At 40.5% G+C, this 16,201-nt stretch overlaps 1 protein-coding gene across 1 annotated transcript in view; it reads left to right on the top strand.

Moving 5' to 3' along the window:
* The first annotated feature begins 7,669 nt into the window (after positions 1 to 7,669).
* The window catches only part of LOC150089009 (transcription elongation factor SPT4-A-like), a 33,649-nt gene continuing 25,117 nt past the window's right edge, over positions 7,670 to 16,201 (top strand). The window contains exon 1 of the mRNA XM_090371000.1: positions 7,670 to 7,779. Within this exon, the coding sequence (XP_090227126.1) occupies positions 7,711 to 7,779 (69 nt within the window). The 5' untranslated portion in view covers positions 7,670 to 7,710. The remainder of the gene's footprint in view (positions 7,780 to 16,201) is intronic.

Below are 16,201 nucleotides of genomic sequence, written 5' to 3'. Positions count from 1 at the left end.
GAATGGAATCCTTTATTCCACACCCAATTTTTAAAATCTCATCCTTTATTTAAACCTTCGTTTTCCAATAAATGTGCCAAGGCTGTTCACGAGAAAAACGTTGCATATCGCAATTGGCTTGTTTGCAAATCTTCAGATTCATTTTCTGCCTAAACCAAAGGTCGCAACAATTGTAAAGCAGTTATTAATCAGTCCAAACTAGATTTTGAACAGGATAAGAGGAGAAAACTTGCTTCTTGCCCTAATTGTATCTGAGCATTATGGTCTCTTCCCAGTATGGATTGGCCACAACTTTTGCTCATCTCTCTCCTCCCACCTCTGTCAAAACCAGATGGTTCTGTTTTCACTTCAGCAAAGGATAAAGCTGACCTGCTAGCATCCTAATTTCTTCCAACTCATGTATTAATTATCTTGGTAAAACACCTTCCACCAATCCCAACACGCTCCAATCAATGCCTCTTGTCGCCTTCCGTCAAAAGGATTTTGACGTATCTTGATGCTAAGAAAGCTTCAGGTCCTGATGGTATTTCTCCACAAGTGGAAAAATACCACCAGGACTTAGTCACAAAACTTGCGCTCCTGAACTTACTCCTGTTTTTGCCGCCTTTTTTCACTTTATTATTACATGGGTATTTTTCCTCCTGCTTGGAAATTTACTCATATCCAGCCAGTTCCTAAAAAGGGTGACAAATCCCTTCCATCCAATTATCGTCCCATTGCAATTACTTCCATTCTTTCGAAATTAATGGAGAAATCAATTACCCGCCAACTCCTAAACTACCTAGAAACCTTCCGTCTGATCAACGATTGCCAGTATGGATTCCGACAATGTCGATCCACTGGTGATATTCTGGCTTATGTTATCCATTTATGGACAAATTCAATCGAAAAGTTCGGTGAAACACAAGCAGTTGCTCCTGACATCTCAAACGCGTTTGATCGCGTTTGGCAAAAAGGCCTTCCGAACAAGCTTCCATCTTATGGTTTGCAACGTTTTATTGTAATTGGTTATCCAGTTTTTTCTCTGACTGCTCACTGAGGATGATGGTAGATGGCTCTCAGTCTTCTAACTTCTCCACCAATTCTAGTGTCCCCCAAAATTCAGTTCTTTCTCCCCTCTTTTCCTCTTGTATATTAATGAACTTCTTCCATTGACTGGAAATACTAGCCAAAGTTTTGCCGATCATAGCACATTGCATTCCACTTTAAATTCTGAGAAACATTGCCCTGCTCAATCAGCTGCAACTTCTCGAATATCCACTACCAGTTCCTTAAATGCCGATCTACAGTGGGGCAAAGACAACTTAGTTGATTTCAATCCTTCTAAAACTCAGTCTTGACTTATATCTCGCAAAAAGCATTCTTCTGCTCTTATGCTTATCTTTGGTGACACTACGACTTCTAGGCCAAATGATATATCTGTTTTTGGGATTACCCTGACTTCTAATCTCTCTTGGCACAAGCACATTACAAATATTGCTTCTTCTGCATATAAAAAACTTGGTTTTCCCTTTCGTTCTCGGCGTTACTTCTCACTCTGTAGAAATAGAAAATCTTCCCTACCATGGAATATTGTTTCCACATCTGGAGTGGTGCCCCCAAATCTTCTCTCAGGCTTCTATATTGCATTCAGAAGAGGGCAGTTAGGTTAATTAATGAGTCCTCTCTAACAGGGTCTCTCCACCCGCTGTCTCATAGACGCTCTGTTCTGCTGCATGTCTTTTCTACAGATACATTCATGAGCACCGTTCTTCTGAATTCGCTTCATTAATTCCAGCTCTTTCTTTCAACACAGTCAGAACACGTGCCGCCAGCAGCCAACATCCATTTACTGTCCAACTTCAAACTCACAGAACCAACTATTCATCTTCCTCGTTTATTCATTCAACTGCAGTTTTCTCGAACAACCTTCCTTCACATGTATTTCCTGAAAATTACAGCCTACAGAAGTTCAATTCTAATGTCAACAAATATCTTCTTTCTTCTTCTAGGTTCTAATAGCTCTCGTGTTTTTTAATACCTCTCGTGTTTTTTAATACCTCTCGTGTTTTCTAATACCTCTTGTATTTCATAAAAAAAAAAAAGAAAGTAGCTTCCATAGTTAATTCCTTGAATATTTTCCAATTTTGAATTGGCTGATTGTAACATCATTTCTCGTCCCACTGTATAGAATTTAAATGCTGAGACCACTGTAGCCACATTTACTAAAGCAAAAACCTTTCCCTTTACACTTGAGGGTAGTTATATTTTTAAGTGATCACTGCAACCTTTGGTTCTTTTAATCTCAGATTCTTGAATGCATGAAGAATCCTGCTGATAATCATATCAAGGATATTGCTCTATCTTGTTGCTTCTCTAACATACTGCTGTAGAAAATAATAATCCAATAAAATCACATCCACAAATGTCTTCCTAGTCTGTGAGTGACCAAACCATAAATGTTAGTCAATATCTGGAAAGTTAAAACGAACCATTATAAGACATTTTGGCTCACTCTGTGTATAAGTATAGTTGCCTGTTATGCTCATCACAGATATTAGGCCAATTTTCAGAACTTATGTCACACAATGTCAACTTGATGCAACTTTAGATTCAATATACTTCCTAAAGAAGAGCATAACCCTCCTTTTTTCCCTTGCTGTATTCTTAATTTGCACAGTGTACTCCCGATATTTAAATTCTGAATCCCTTATATCAGACTGACACCATTTTCTGAAATTCCCACAATCTCTGCATTTGATGACTTGAACAGCACTTCAAATTCAATGAGTTTTCTCCTAATAATGGTGAAAACCCCGGGGGCTCACATCTGGTGAGTATGGGCTTGGCACACCCAGGGTCCTGAGCTGAATATCATCATTCTTCTCTTTCTTGGTGATTCCCTTCTACTTTTGACTCTCTCTCGGGGTAACTTGGGAACTTTTTTTTTTTCCTGGTGCAGCATAAGCCTCAGGCTTCCTTGCATCATATGGCTATTAATAATAATAATAATAATAATAATAATAATAATAATAATAACATGTAATCATATTCTAATTTATCTTACATCTGTTTAAAGGAGATAAGAATTGAAATCTGGGTGGCTGTTAGAGTGACAGCATGCTGTTCTCCTCAAACTAAGCCAACACAAAAATAAAATGGCACTTTATGCCATTTTATTTTCGTGTTGGCTTCATTCATCAAATTACTTGAATTGATCAGGAATTTTGCCAAAAATTGCTTGATGAATTCCTGGCCGGCCGAACAGAGATCGGTCAGCCAGATAAATGAAATAAATAGAATGATACAGCACAAACCGACCATCATAAGAATAGTGTTATTAGGCCATTGTTGGATAGAGCTGGGTCCCATTGCAGCACCCCGAGGATAGAAAAGAAGAAATTAAACGAGTCACAGCGGATCTCAGGAAATGCAGCTACCTGTGTGCAGCTTCCAGGACTGAGGTTGCACACAGTTGTGTCACAGGTCAAGGTCCCCATAACAAGAGAATTTACAAGTGGGGTCGTGTATGAGATCAGATTCCCGGATTTTGGGGAATGTTATGTTACTGAAACGAAACGTCGGTTCAAAGATCGTCTCGGGGAGCATATGAAAGCGTTAAAGATCGGGGATTATGGGAAGTCTGCTGTGGCAGAACATTTTTGGGAGGAGCACCATTAAATCTCCCCAGATGAAGCTGTTATCGTCGACCGGGCACATAGATTTTGGGACCGCAAATGGCTTGAGAGCTTGCGGATTTGTTCCTCTGAGAGCAATACCATTAATAGAGACAGGGGACTCCGCATTCATCCCCTCTTCGAGGAGGTGGTTCTTGGACGGGATGGCAGTTCTGCCTGGCACGATCCCGAGCCATTTCCAGTTCCAGTGCACACGAGAATGCTGCCCATGCTCCTCTAGAACCCATGAGCCTCCTGATATTTAACGATATGCCGTACGACAAACCTCACTGTTGAAAAAGGAAGCGGATGCCTTTGAAAGCTACGGTGTTTTAGCGCTTTTATCATCCTGTGTTTTATCTACATTGTTTTATTGTAAATAATTCTTTGTAGTTTAAAATTTCATATTTTATTGTACAGACAGTTACTTTTTATCAGTTTTATCCTGTATTTATTTCATTTATCCTGTATTTATTTAATTTATCTACATCATTATTTATATTTTTTAATAATGGTTCGTGTATGATTGTGTAATTATTATGAATATGAATATTCCCAACCGCAGAGTCCTATTTGAAGATCACGAACTACTGATCGGACAAGTTTAAACTTGCACTCTTTGGAAAGAGCGCACTCTAGTGGATCTAACGATGTACGGTTTTGGCCTGTTACTTTAATACTAAACGCAGAGTGCATGCAACCTCACTATTTAATTGGCGCACTGTGAATAAGAAAGTGATATTGCAACTTGCATTTTAATTTATGAAATGTTCTACCTGTTTTCAAACTTTTCTCCACTCAAGGCAATTCTACTTATTCCGTATCCAGTTTCTAGGAGCATACCATGGTACCAGTCAAATAGCATTTATAATCCTGCATTTGTATAATGGGGCACTTCTATACCAACCATAGAGAAACGGGGAACATGCTTTGTAAAAAGAATAGGTGGAACAGGGCAAAGGTTGATGAGGTTGTAGAGCGGATATCATCTTTTAAGGGCACAAAAGATGATATAGTTGTACACGTTGGAACTTATGATATTAAGAGTAGGAGACCGGCAGAATTACTTCACAAGTACAGGTCATTGTTGAAAAAAAGCCGTGAATTAAGGTTGAATTTGAAAGTGTCTGCAATTCTGTCCAGACACGATACGATGGAGTATATGATGAGAGCCTTGTCGATCAATTCGACCCTGGAAAGATTGTTCAAGGCTCAAGGAGTAGAATTTTTTTCAGGCTGGTCTGTACTTGTTAACAGGAGAGACTGCTTCTACAGGGATGGGATACACTTAAATATAAAGGGTGCAAGAATATTTGCTGATGCTTTCGAGGCAGTGTTAGGTGGGTCGGAAAACTGCTAGATTGCGGGGATACAAGGTCTAATAGATTAACAGTAGCCACTGCCAGAGGTGAAAGCGATTCTTGCACTGCTTCTATTAGAATGAGCAGAAGCCTGAAAAACAAGATGCAGGATATTTCAGAGACTGCTGGGAGTCATTGCGGTACAAGTAAACACATGGGTTGTGTAAGGGTAGCTAAGAATAGGAACAGGTGCATGTATACTTGCATGTAAACCAATGCTAAGAGTTTGGTAAATAAATTTGATGAATTTGAGGTATTGCTCAAAACATCAAAGGCAGATATTGTTGGGATATCAGAGACGTGGTGTCACACAGATATAAAGAATGCAGAACTGGAATTTGGGGAGTACAACGTCTACAGAAAGGATAGACACGATAGGAAGGCAGGAGGGGTTATGCTGTTAGTTAAGAAACACATAAAATCCAAGGAAGTGAGGCCAGTCGACATCGCTGGACAGTGCAGTGTCGAGTCAGTTTGGTGTGACATAAGCATTGGGAGATCAAAATTGAGAGTGGGAGTGAGCTATAGGTCTAATGACTCTGATGAGTGTAATAAGAAACTGTACAGGAAAATAGAGTGGGCCAATAAATCAGAGAGTCTTATAATGGGGGATTTTAATTTCCCAGATATTGACTGGAATTTGTGGGTTGGTCACTCACACACTAGCAAGGCTTTTGTGGATTTATTGTATGATTGTTTTCTACATCAGCATGTCGGGGAGGCGACTAGAGGGAGGAATACTCTTGATCTGAGGCAGGCAAAGGCAGATTATGAGATATCCTTGTCAAAGGATGTTAAGAAAAACAGAAAAGAGTTCTTTACCTGTGTAAACTCTAGAAGGAAGGGGATGAATCAGATTGGTTCACTTGATATTGATGGTTCAACAGTTGAGGATCCTGCTCAGGTGGCTAACAAACTAAACAAATATTTTGCATCTACATTCACGCATGAGGAGTTATTCAGGAAGGGGAATGCCAGATGTGAAGTAAACTCTGGCAGTGAGCTAGATGATTTTGTAATAACTGAGAGGAAAGTGGAGGAAAAATTGTTGAGGAAAAAAAACCAAGAAAGGCACCCGGGGTGGATGGGATCTATCCAATTATATTAAAGGAGGCAGCGAAGGAAGTAAGAAAACCCTTAGCCATAATTATGAGAGCTTCTTTGAACTCAGGGGACGTACCCATAGACTGGAGATGTTAATTGAATTATTTTCTGTTAAAACTGCGAGGTCTACAACATTTAGACAGATACGAGTCTCTGAACTTCCTGCAAATTACTGCATGTGACATGCATTAATTATGTAGGAACTTCAGAACCTCAAATATCTGCCTAACTGGTTCTGTAATTTCGGTAAGATCTACTTCAACATAACAATTTGCTCGAAACTTGGCTCGTGCAATCCAACTTACCCCGTGTACTATTATAATATCGTCTATGTCAGTAATATAGTGAAAAATTTACACATTATGTGACTATCCAATAGTGTTCCTATACTTTTGATAATATAGTTTATATGTTTTTTTTTTCTCTGTGAAATGCGGAAAAACATCTTGACAGCCTTAATTGCTTTTGTGAAAAACAACAAGTTAGATAACGTGTGCAGCCGGTTACATTTTAAACATATCATTATTTTTTTAAATTAATTGTTTTTATTTGATGAAAAAATTCAATTACAGATGAAAAGTAAAGAACCCTTGTTTTTTAATTTTCATCTTTTACTCTTCACTTTTCCACTAATAATATTATTCAACGAAGAGCAATGTTTATTGATTACCACTCTTTCTCCCACTCAATCATCTCTTTATTCATAGCAACTTGCTCTTAGCACCACACTATTGAAATTTGTACAGCAATCTTTTATGTGCAACGGTATCTAAAACTCTCCTGAAAGCCATTATATCAAAATTATTTTTGTGTCCAGTTTCTTTGTGACCACATCGTGGTTACCAATACAAATTGGTTAAACCAGAATCCCCCTTAACAAATGCATGCTGCCTTTATTATAATTGCGGGATTGTCTAGATGATCTGCATTACTTCTTTTACCAGTGACTCCATTATTTTTCTGTATTTTTCGTGTCACCCTTTGATCTCCCAAAGTGAATTAGGAATACATTCGAACATCCGCGGGAATATCCCGTGAATACAGAGGAGGTTTCCGCAGACTGGAACATGCGCATACTTTGCTCCACGCAGGAAAGGGTTAGATTTCTAACAATTTCCACAGTTTGCGCGTGTAGTACAGTGGTATTGTCACCGTCCTTCCCACATCAGATGGAAAAGGCCAGGGTTCGAATACCGTCGATTACGCGAGGAACTTTAGTGGGCATTTTTCACTCGGTGGCTGATTTAGTCGGTCTCAGACGTAGATAGCAAGGTTTTTTTACCCCAAGAAACTGGGGTTGTTTTGATCCACCAGATAACACACAATTTACAGACAAAATAAATATATGGGTAGAAGTAATCATTTACAAGGGACTGTAATATCATAATTTGGCTTCTTTTTAACAATTCCCACAATTATTAGACTTTAAAAATTTCCTTGATAAATTGAATATTGTATGCATTATTAGAATTTACTTTTATTTTTTTTTAATCCTTTGGGATATATACTTCCTTTTATTTATTGCTAGAGGGCGCTAATTGTTCATTTTCTATGGTTGTTTGTAGGAATTTGACGTTACTATTTTAGTGATGTCTCTTGAAAGCATACCGAAGGATCTTCGAAATCTTCGAGCTTGTTTATTATGCTCCATGATAAAGGTTTGTCGCTGTTCATTATTAAATTAAATTCGATTTTTTTCATACGAAATCTAGAATGCTTTATTTATTTCCTTCCCTCTCCATTGAGCAAACGTTTTCCAGATGGTAGCGTTTTAAATGCTACAAAGCAGGTTTGTGTGTATTGATTTATTTAACTTTTATGGAAAGAAAAGTCCTTTGTGGTAGGAGGAGTAAAAGAACTATAAATGACCGATATATTATGAAACCATGAACTTCCCTCCTGCATAGAGGAAATCTTTTTAATTATGTACTTAGTGACAGCATTCTTATAAACTTGAATTTAGTGCAAAAGTCTCATGCTACGAGAGATCAGGCAAACATTTTTGTAAAACTAGGTTAAGTGTACAGCAATGGTTTACACAATTTGACAAATCTAAGAGTTGCCAAATCTTAGCCTACCTTGTTGAGGTGCTGAAATTTAGTTTCCGGGTTTTGTCTGGGTTGCAAAATGACAGAGAAAAATTAAAATTCCCATTCTGTTTTGAGGTGAAGTGATATATGCTTTTTTCTTAAAATGTATGTTATTTGTGCAGCTACTTAGTATCATATACCACTGTCGTATAAAGGTATCGTCGCAAGTGAGGGCGGTTGAAAACCACTGCTGTAATGGCTAGATAAAAAAGGTTAGTTACTGTAAGCCCCAAATTTGTGCCGGATTCAAGCAAAAAAAAACAATGTTTAGTGTGGTAGTAGTAGTGGCATGTGATGCAAGAAAGCAAGTGTATGAGCTTATGCAGCATCAGCCAAAAAAAAAAAAAATCACACCATTCCCTCCAAATGCCTGTCCAGTTCCTCCTTAAATTTATTTAACCTGTCAACTTCCACAACGACATATGGAAGTTTGTTCCAGCAATTAACCACCCGCTGGCTAAGGGCAAATTTCTGCACATCTATTCTACATCTGTCTTTTCTTAATTTGAATTTATGCCCCCTTAGGTTCATAATCTGAACAAGTGGAAGGATCCCATCAGAATTCGACGTGCTCAACCCATTCAAGGCCTTATACACCTCAGTCAAATCACCACGGAGGTGCCTAGTCTCCAGCCACTGCAACTTGCAGAACTTAAGCCTCTCTTGGTAAGAGCATCATTTCATTCCCCTCACCAATCTTGTTGCCCTTTTCTGTACACGCTCAAGCAAATCTACATCCTTCCTAAAATGAGGCCTCCAGACCTGTACGAAGTACTCAAGGCGTGGCCTGACCATTGCCTTATACAGAGGGACAATCACCTTCTTCTCCCTGCTAGCAAAATTCCTATATATCATTGACAAAACCCCATGACCTGCCCTGGTAGCCTGTCTGCATTGCTCAGAAAACTTCATATCTGACTGCACAATTACTCCCAGGTCTTTTTCATTTTCTACCACCTTAAGCGTAGTACCACACGGTTGGTATGTTTCTCTGGAGTTACTTCTACCCATATGCAGTACTTTGCATTTGTCAAGGTTAAACTTCAGTTGCCACTTCTTAGCCCATCTGCCCAAATTATCTAGATCCTGTTGCAGTAGCACACTGCCATTACTGTCATTAATAACCCTGCCAACCTTTGTATCATCTGCAAACTTCGACATTAAGCCTGATATACCTTCATCAATATCATTGATAAATATACAAAACAACAGTGGACCTAACACCGAACCATGTGGGACTCCACTAATAACATTAGTCCACGAAGAGCAGCACCCATTGATTACCACCCTCTGTCTTCTCCCACTTAACCATCCTTTTATCCATTGTAGCAACTTACCCTTAATACCATTCTGCTCCAATTTGTACAATAGTCTTCCATGCGCAACAGTGTCAATAGCTTTCCTGAAATCCAAATATATGATATCAAAATTATTTTTTGCATCCAGTTTCATTGTAACCACATCATAATATCCTATCAAATTTGTCAGACAAGACTTTCCCTTAACAAACCCATGCTGTGTCTGAATTATTGCTGCAGTCTTGTCTAGATGATCCTGCAATGCATCTTTAACCAGTGACTCCATTATTTTACCCGGAACAGAAGTTAAACTAACTGGTCTGTAATTACTCGTGTCACCCTTCGATCCACCTTTGTGAATTGGGGACACATTTGCACATCTCCAGTCCGTGGGAACCTCCCCTGAGTCCAAGGATGCTCTCATAATTATGGCTAAGGATTTGCTTAGTTGCTTTGACACCTCTTTTAATATAACTGGATAGATCCCATCCACCCCCAGGTGCTTTTCTTCAACAATTTCTCCTCCACTTTGCTTTCAGTTATTACAAAATCATTAAGTATCCTGCTACAATTTGATAACCTTCTGCCATTTTCAAACCTTATGTGGTTACATGTATGATGTGGTTACAAAGGATGCAAAAAATAATTTTGATATCATATACTTGGATTTCAGGAAAGCTTTTGACACTTGTGCATGGAAGGCTACTGTACAAATTGGAGCAGAATGGTATTAAGGGTAAGTTGCTACAGTGGATAAAAGGATGGTTGAGTGGGAGAAGACAGAGGATGGTAATCAATTGGTGCTGCTCTTCGTGGACTAATGTTATTAGTGGAGTCCCACAGGGTTTGGTGTTGGGTCCACTGTTGTTTTGTATATTTATCAATGATATTGATGAAGGTATATCAGGCTTAGTATTGTTTTTGCAGATGATACAAAAGTTGGCAGGGTTGTTAATGATAGTAATGGCAGTGCGTTACTGCAACAGGATGTAGAAAATTTGGGCAGATGGGCTGAAAAGTGGCAACTGAAGTTTAACATTGACAATGCAAAGTACTGCATATGGGTAGCAATAACCCAAGAGAAACATACCAACTGTGTGGTACTACACTTAAGAAGGTAGAAAATGAAAAAGACCTGGGAGTAATTGTGCAGTCAGATAAAAGTTTTCTGAGCAATGTAGACAAGGCTGCCAGGGTAGGTCATGGGGTTTTGTCAATGATATACAGGAATTTTGCTAGCAAGGAAAAGGAGGCGATTGTCCCTCTGTATAAGGAAATGATCAGGCCACATCTTGAGTACTGCGTACAGGTCTGGAGGCCTCATTTAAGGAAGGATGTAGATTTGCTTGAGTGTGTACAGAGAAGGGCAACAAGATTGGTGAGGGGAATGAAGGGATCCTCTTACCAGGAGAGGCTTAACTTCTGCAAATTTCAGCAGCTGGAGACTAGGCACCTGTGAGGTGATCTGATTGATGTGTATATGGCCTTGAATGGGTTGAGCATGCTGAATTCTGATGGGATTCTTCCACTTGTTCAGATTACGAACCTAAGAGGGCATAAATTGAAATTGAGGAAGGACAGATGTAGAACAGATGTGCGGAAATTTGCCTTTAGCCAGCTGGTGGTTAATTGCGGGAACAAACTTCCATCTGTCGTTGTGGAAGTTGATAGGTTAAATAAATTTAAGGAGGAACTGGACAAATATTTAGAGGGGATTGTTTTGTAATTTTTTTTTTTTTTTTTTTGCTGGTGCTGCATAGCTCATACGCTTCCTTTAATGCATCACATGCCACTACTACTACATTGCCATCCATTTTGTACTAAAAAAAAGGTCATGTTTACGTCACCAAATTTGGGACATTCAAATGGGAAAAAATGGTATCTGTAATTTTTAGTATGCACCTCTTTTTGCTTGAATCCATCCCGAATTTAGTGGTGTAATCGAACCTGTCCTTTTTTCACTAGTGGAAATGAAAGTATGTTAAGAAAATTTCATGTACACTATTTGATAGCCCTGTTTTCAAATATGGAATTAATAAAGCATGGTATCACAAAACTCCGCCATGGACGGTCTCAAGCCCGGCTGCGAAAGGAGGAGGGTGGTCATCCTGCCGAAATGACGAGAACCGGGAAACCGGGGGAACTAGGCAAGAAACTGCATGAAATTCGGAACAAGCTCTTACAACAATGTTACCGCATTCGGGGTAGCCGATGCGCCAGCACTGGGGACCCAGGGTACTGGTGTGAAGTGGACCACTGGCCACAGAACAAGCTCTTATAACAATGTTACCGTATCCAGGGTAGCCTATGCGCTAGCACTGGGGACCCAGGGTGCTAGTGTGAAGTGGATCACTGGCCACAGCAATAAGCTTACTACGCCGAAAAAGACAATTAACATTGGCGAATGGAATGTTCGAACAGGGCACCACGTTGGACAAAAGGAAATCATTGCCCAAGAACTACTTAGGTGCAAGATATCAATCGCGGCATTATCCGAATTAAGGCTCACCGGGTCTGGAACGATGATCATCCAACCACCAGCACCTAACGAAGCGGTTATGCTATTCTACTCTGGTGGTGAGAAACGAGAAGCAGGAGTGGGCTTTATGGTCGATGCTCAGGCCACCAGTAGTGTGATCGCTTTCCAACCAATATCGGACCGCCTGGCAGTGCTTACTGTCAAGGGCACCATCAAGACCCATATTATCTCTGCCTATGCGCCAACTGAGACTAGCCTGGACCCGACCAAGAATGACTTCTACAACCAGCTCCAACATACGCTGGATTCAATTCCGCAGACAGAAGTGATCATCCTCGCAGGGGACTTTAATGCCCACATTGGCATGGACAGATCTGGTTGGGAAACAACAATGAGCAAGTTTGGCCATGGGAAGATCAATGACAACGGACTACGTTTGTTGTCCTTTGCCGCATCTAACAACCTGATCATTGGAAACAGCCATTTCCAGCACCCTCAAAAACATCAACTTACATGGCGAAATCCATCTGGCAAGGACTCAGCAATCCTGGACTACATTTTGATCAATGCCAAATTTCGCTCATCACTCATGGACGTTCGTGCCATGAGGGGACCTGATTGCGGATCTGATCACTACCTCATCCGGGCTAAGGTGCAGCTCAAATTACGGCATGCAAAAAGATCATCTCGGTCAGCCAAGCTGGACTGGAGGCAGCTAATGAATGCTGCCAACAAACAGGCATATCAGATCGCCCTATCCAACCGCTTCGAGATGCTGGCCATGCCCGAGGATATAAATGAAGAAGAAAAGCAGATCTCTGATGCCATCCTGGAATGTGCCAAGCCCCTATGTCCACCTGCCCGACGTCGAACGCAACCATGGATATCAGACAAGTGCCTCAACCTCGTGGACAAAAGGAAACAGGCAAAGTTGGTCGACTTTGAACGGTACCGGCAGCTAAACCGAGAAGTCCGACAAATAATGACAGCAGAAAGAGAAGCATACTGGAACCAAGTGGCAGACGATCTTGAAGTGGCGGCATCCAAGAACGAGTACCGCACCCTCAGATGTCTGAGTGGAAAGACCAAATTGACTAGTGACAACATCAAGAATGCTGATGGGACCTTCGTGCGATCACCATCCGAACGCCTGCAACTGTGGAGTGAATTCTTCAAAGCTTTGTATAATCACAACCCACCTCAGGGACCGCCAGCAACAGCACTCTCGATCGACCCCCCTGAGGTCTCCATGGTCGATGTTGAGCCTACAGTAGAAGAAGTGAAAGCAGCCATACAATCCCTGAAGAATGGCAGGGCACCAGGAGTGGACCAAGTCACCACAGAAGCGATCAAAGCCGGGGGAGATGTACTGCTTCGCCGACTACACTCGCTCCTCAAAACCATCTGGTGCACTGAACAAATTCCGCTAACATGGAGGAAAGCCATTATCGTACCGATCCACAAGAAAGGTGATAACCGGGACTGCAAGAACTACCGTGGCATCAGCCTCCTTTCCATCATCGGAAAGGTCTTTATGAAGATCATCCAGTCAAGACTGCAAAAACATCGCAAGCAAACCAGTCGAGAAGAACAGGCAGGATTTAGACCCGGGTGAGGATGCTGTGATCAAATCATTGCCATTCGTCAGCTGATGGAGGAGAGGATCCGGTGTGGACAGCGAACCGTCATTGTTTTCATTGACTTTAAGTCTGCTTTCGACTGTGTCCACCGGCCTGCCTTATGGAAACTACTAGAGGTTGAACATGTACCTCGAAAAGTCATCACACTCTTCCAAACTGCATACAACGGTTTAACCAGCCAGGTGCGCATTCAGAACGATTTATCTGAGGAATTTACCATCCAAACTGGAGTCCGCCAAGGGGATGTAGCCTCCCCGTTGCTTTTCAACATCGTGGTCGACGCCATTATGAGGCAAGCATTCAGAAACAGACAGGGCATACAATATGACAAGGATCACTATGTGACTGACCTGATGTTTGCTGATGATAGTGCTATCCTTGCCAGTAACGACGCTGAAGCCACGGACATCCTCTAGGACATTGCCCGCATTGCCCGGCCATACGGTTTGAAGATCAATGCTGGTAAGACAAAGGCCCTGACAACAGATGGGTCGCAAGCCACCATCTATCTCGAAGGCGTCCAGATCGAGCAAGTGCAGGACTTTAAATACCTTGGGTCGCTGGTCCAGGAGAAGAAAGTTGCATCCACCATGGAAATCCACAGCAGAATTGGACAGGCGGCCACTGCATTCGCCTCGCTCAAATGGTATCTGTGGAAGAGGACCAACATTTCCACAAAGACTAAAATCCGACTCTTCCGGACTTTGATCCTGCCCATTCTTCTTTACGGATCGGAAACATGGATTTGTCTCAAGTTAGATTTGAACAAACTTGAGGTATTCCAAATGCGATGCCTGCGGCAGATCTTGGGCATCTCTCTTCGCAACCGCATCACTAATGATACCATCCGCGCCAGATGCCAACAGCAACCAACCATTGCCGACCAAATCCAGAAGCGAAGGCTTAGATGGTTTGGCCACGTATGTAGAATGGGCACGAACAGAATACCATCCAGACTCCTTTGGAGACAACGACCCACCCAATGGAGCATACAACGGACCGCACCTAGGAAAACATGGGCCAAGCAAGTGGAAAATGACTTGAAGAGCCGACGTCTCGACCTTAACCAGGCCAGGACTGACGCCATTGATCGTAAGGTATGGAAGAACATCACAGAGCAAGTCCGAAACCCTGCGGCACCTACAGCAGCATACTGGTTGCGTGGCCAACCGCCTCCCCCAGCTGCCAGCTAAGGACCAAAGAAGATCACAAAAAGCCTTTTAGTAATTTTTTCCCTAATAAATAATATTTAACAAATTAATTTTAGTTATAAAGTAATCTTAAAAAAAGTGTACTTTGCACAAAAAAATTCAGGATTGCTTTTACTACTTCTCGATTGGAGCAATGCTTTTTTATTTCTAAAGAAGTGCCTCCATAATGTAATGAGGCTCTGCATTACTCTTAAATGAATATTTTATTCAAGAAAAACTCACTCTGCTTTAGCAAGATTAATAAAACCTCAGGTGGTTTCAATATCTGTATCTTTTTTCTGCCTTTACTCGAGACAAGTGCAACCAGATTCCTATCTATTATTTGTGCAATGGTTAAATTTTGTTTTTAAATAGAATAAATGCACATTTATTTTATTTCTAACAGTGGTTCTTATTACTGACCTAAAACAAATCGTTTGTTATTATTATTTTTTTAAATTAGCTCTAACTTTTTAAATTAACTTAAATTAAATTTTTTTAAGGCAATTGAATCACCCTAGCGGCTCGCATCTGGTGAGTATGGGCTGGGCACACCCAAGGTCCTGAGCTGGATATCATCATTCTTCTCTTTCTTGGTGATTCTCTTCTACTTCTGACTCTCTCTCTCTCTCTCTCTCTCTCTCTCAGGGTAACTTGGGAAATTTTTTGGTTGGTGCAGCATAAGACTTTGTTGCACCATATAGCTAATAATAATAACTATACTGAGGCAGTGTAATTATGCTTCAGTTGCCTTGATGAAATCTTAATGACTAGTACGTCTCAGGTTAACTTGAGACTGACAGTGTGCACTTAATCATATTTAACCCCAGGGGCTCACATCTGGTGAATATGGGTTTGGCACACCCAGGGTCTTGAGCTGAATATCATCTTTCTTCTCTTGGTGATTCCCTTCTACTTCTCTCTCACATAATGTTCAACTGCAGGAAAGAAATCATTAGCACATGAATTTCTCCCTTAAACTTCCATCTTGTAGGTTATTTTGTCTAATTATTACAATTATGAATATAAATAAAGCTATTGTTTAAATAATCCTAACTGAAACATAGTGTCTATCGATAAGTTGATTTTTGGTTCGGAAGTGATTTGCAAAGTTTGTTCTGCTGTGAGCATTGAGATAATTGCATTAACTAAGCAGTTTAAATCCATATGAGAGGATAGCATAGCCGTCCATACTCTGTATATAGTTTCAATAAAGTCAAATAGCATTAGCTATTTTATTTTATTTCATAATTATGAAATTATTATTCTAGAACACTAACTTTGGGATAATAATTTAATCTACAGACACAAATTGCAGTTATTAACTTTTATAAATTGCAATTGAAACGTAAGATAAAGCTTAAACACTAATATTAAACAATA

Source organism: Mastigoproctus giganteus, chromosome 3 (assembly GCF_048544385.1).
Source record: "Mastigoproctus giganteus isolate SK-2022 chromosome 3, ASM4854438v1, whole genome shotgun sequence".
NCBI classification, from domain to species: domain Eukaryota; kingdom Metazoa; phylum Arthropoda; class Arachnida; order Uropygi; family Thelyphonidae; genus Mastigoproctus; species Mastigoproctus giganteus.
The sequence above is the reverse complement of the archived record's forward strand: the minus strand, read 5'-3'. Positions and strand labels throughout refer to the sequence as shown.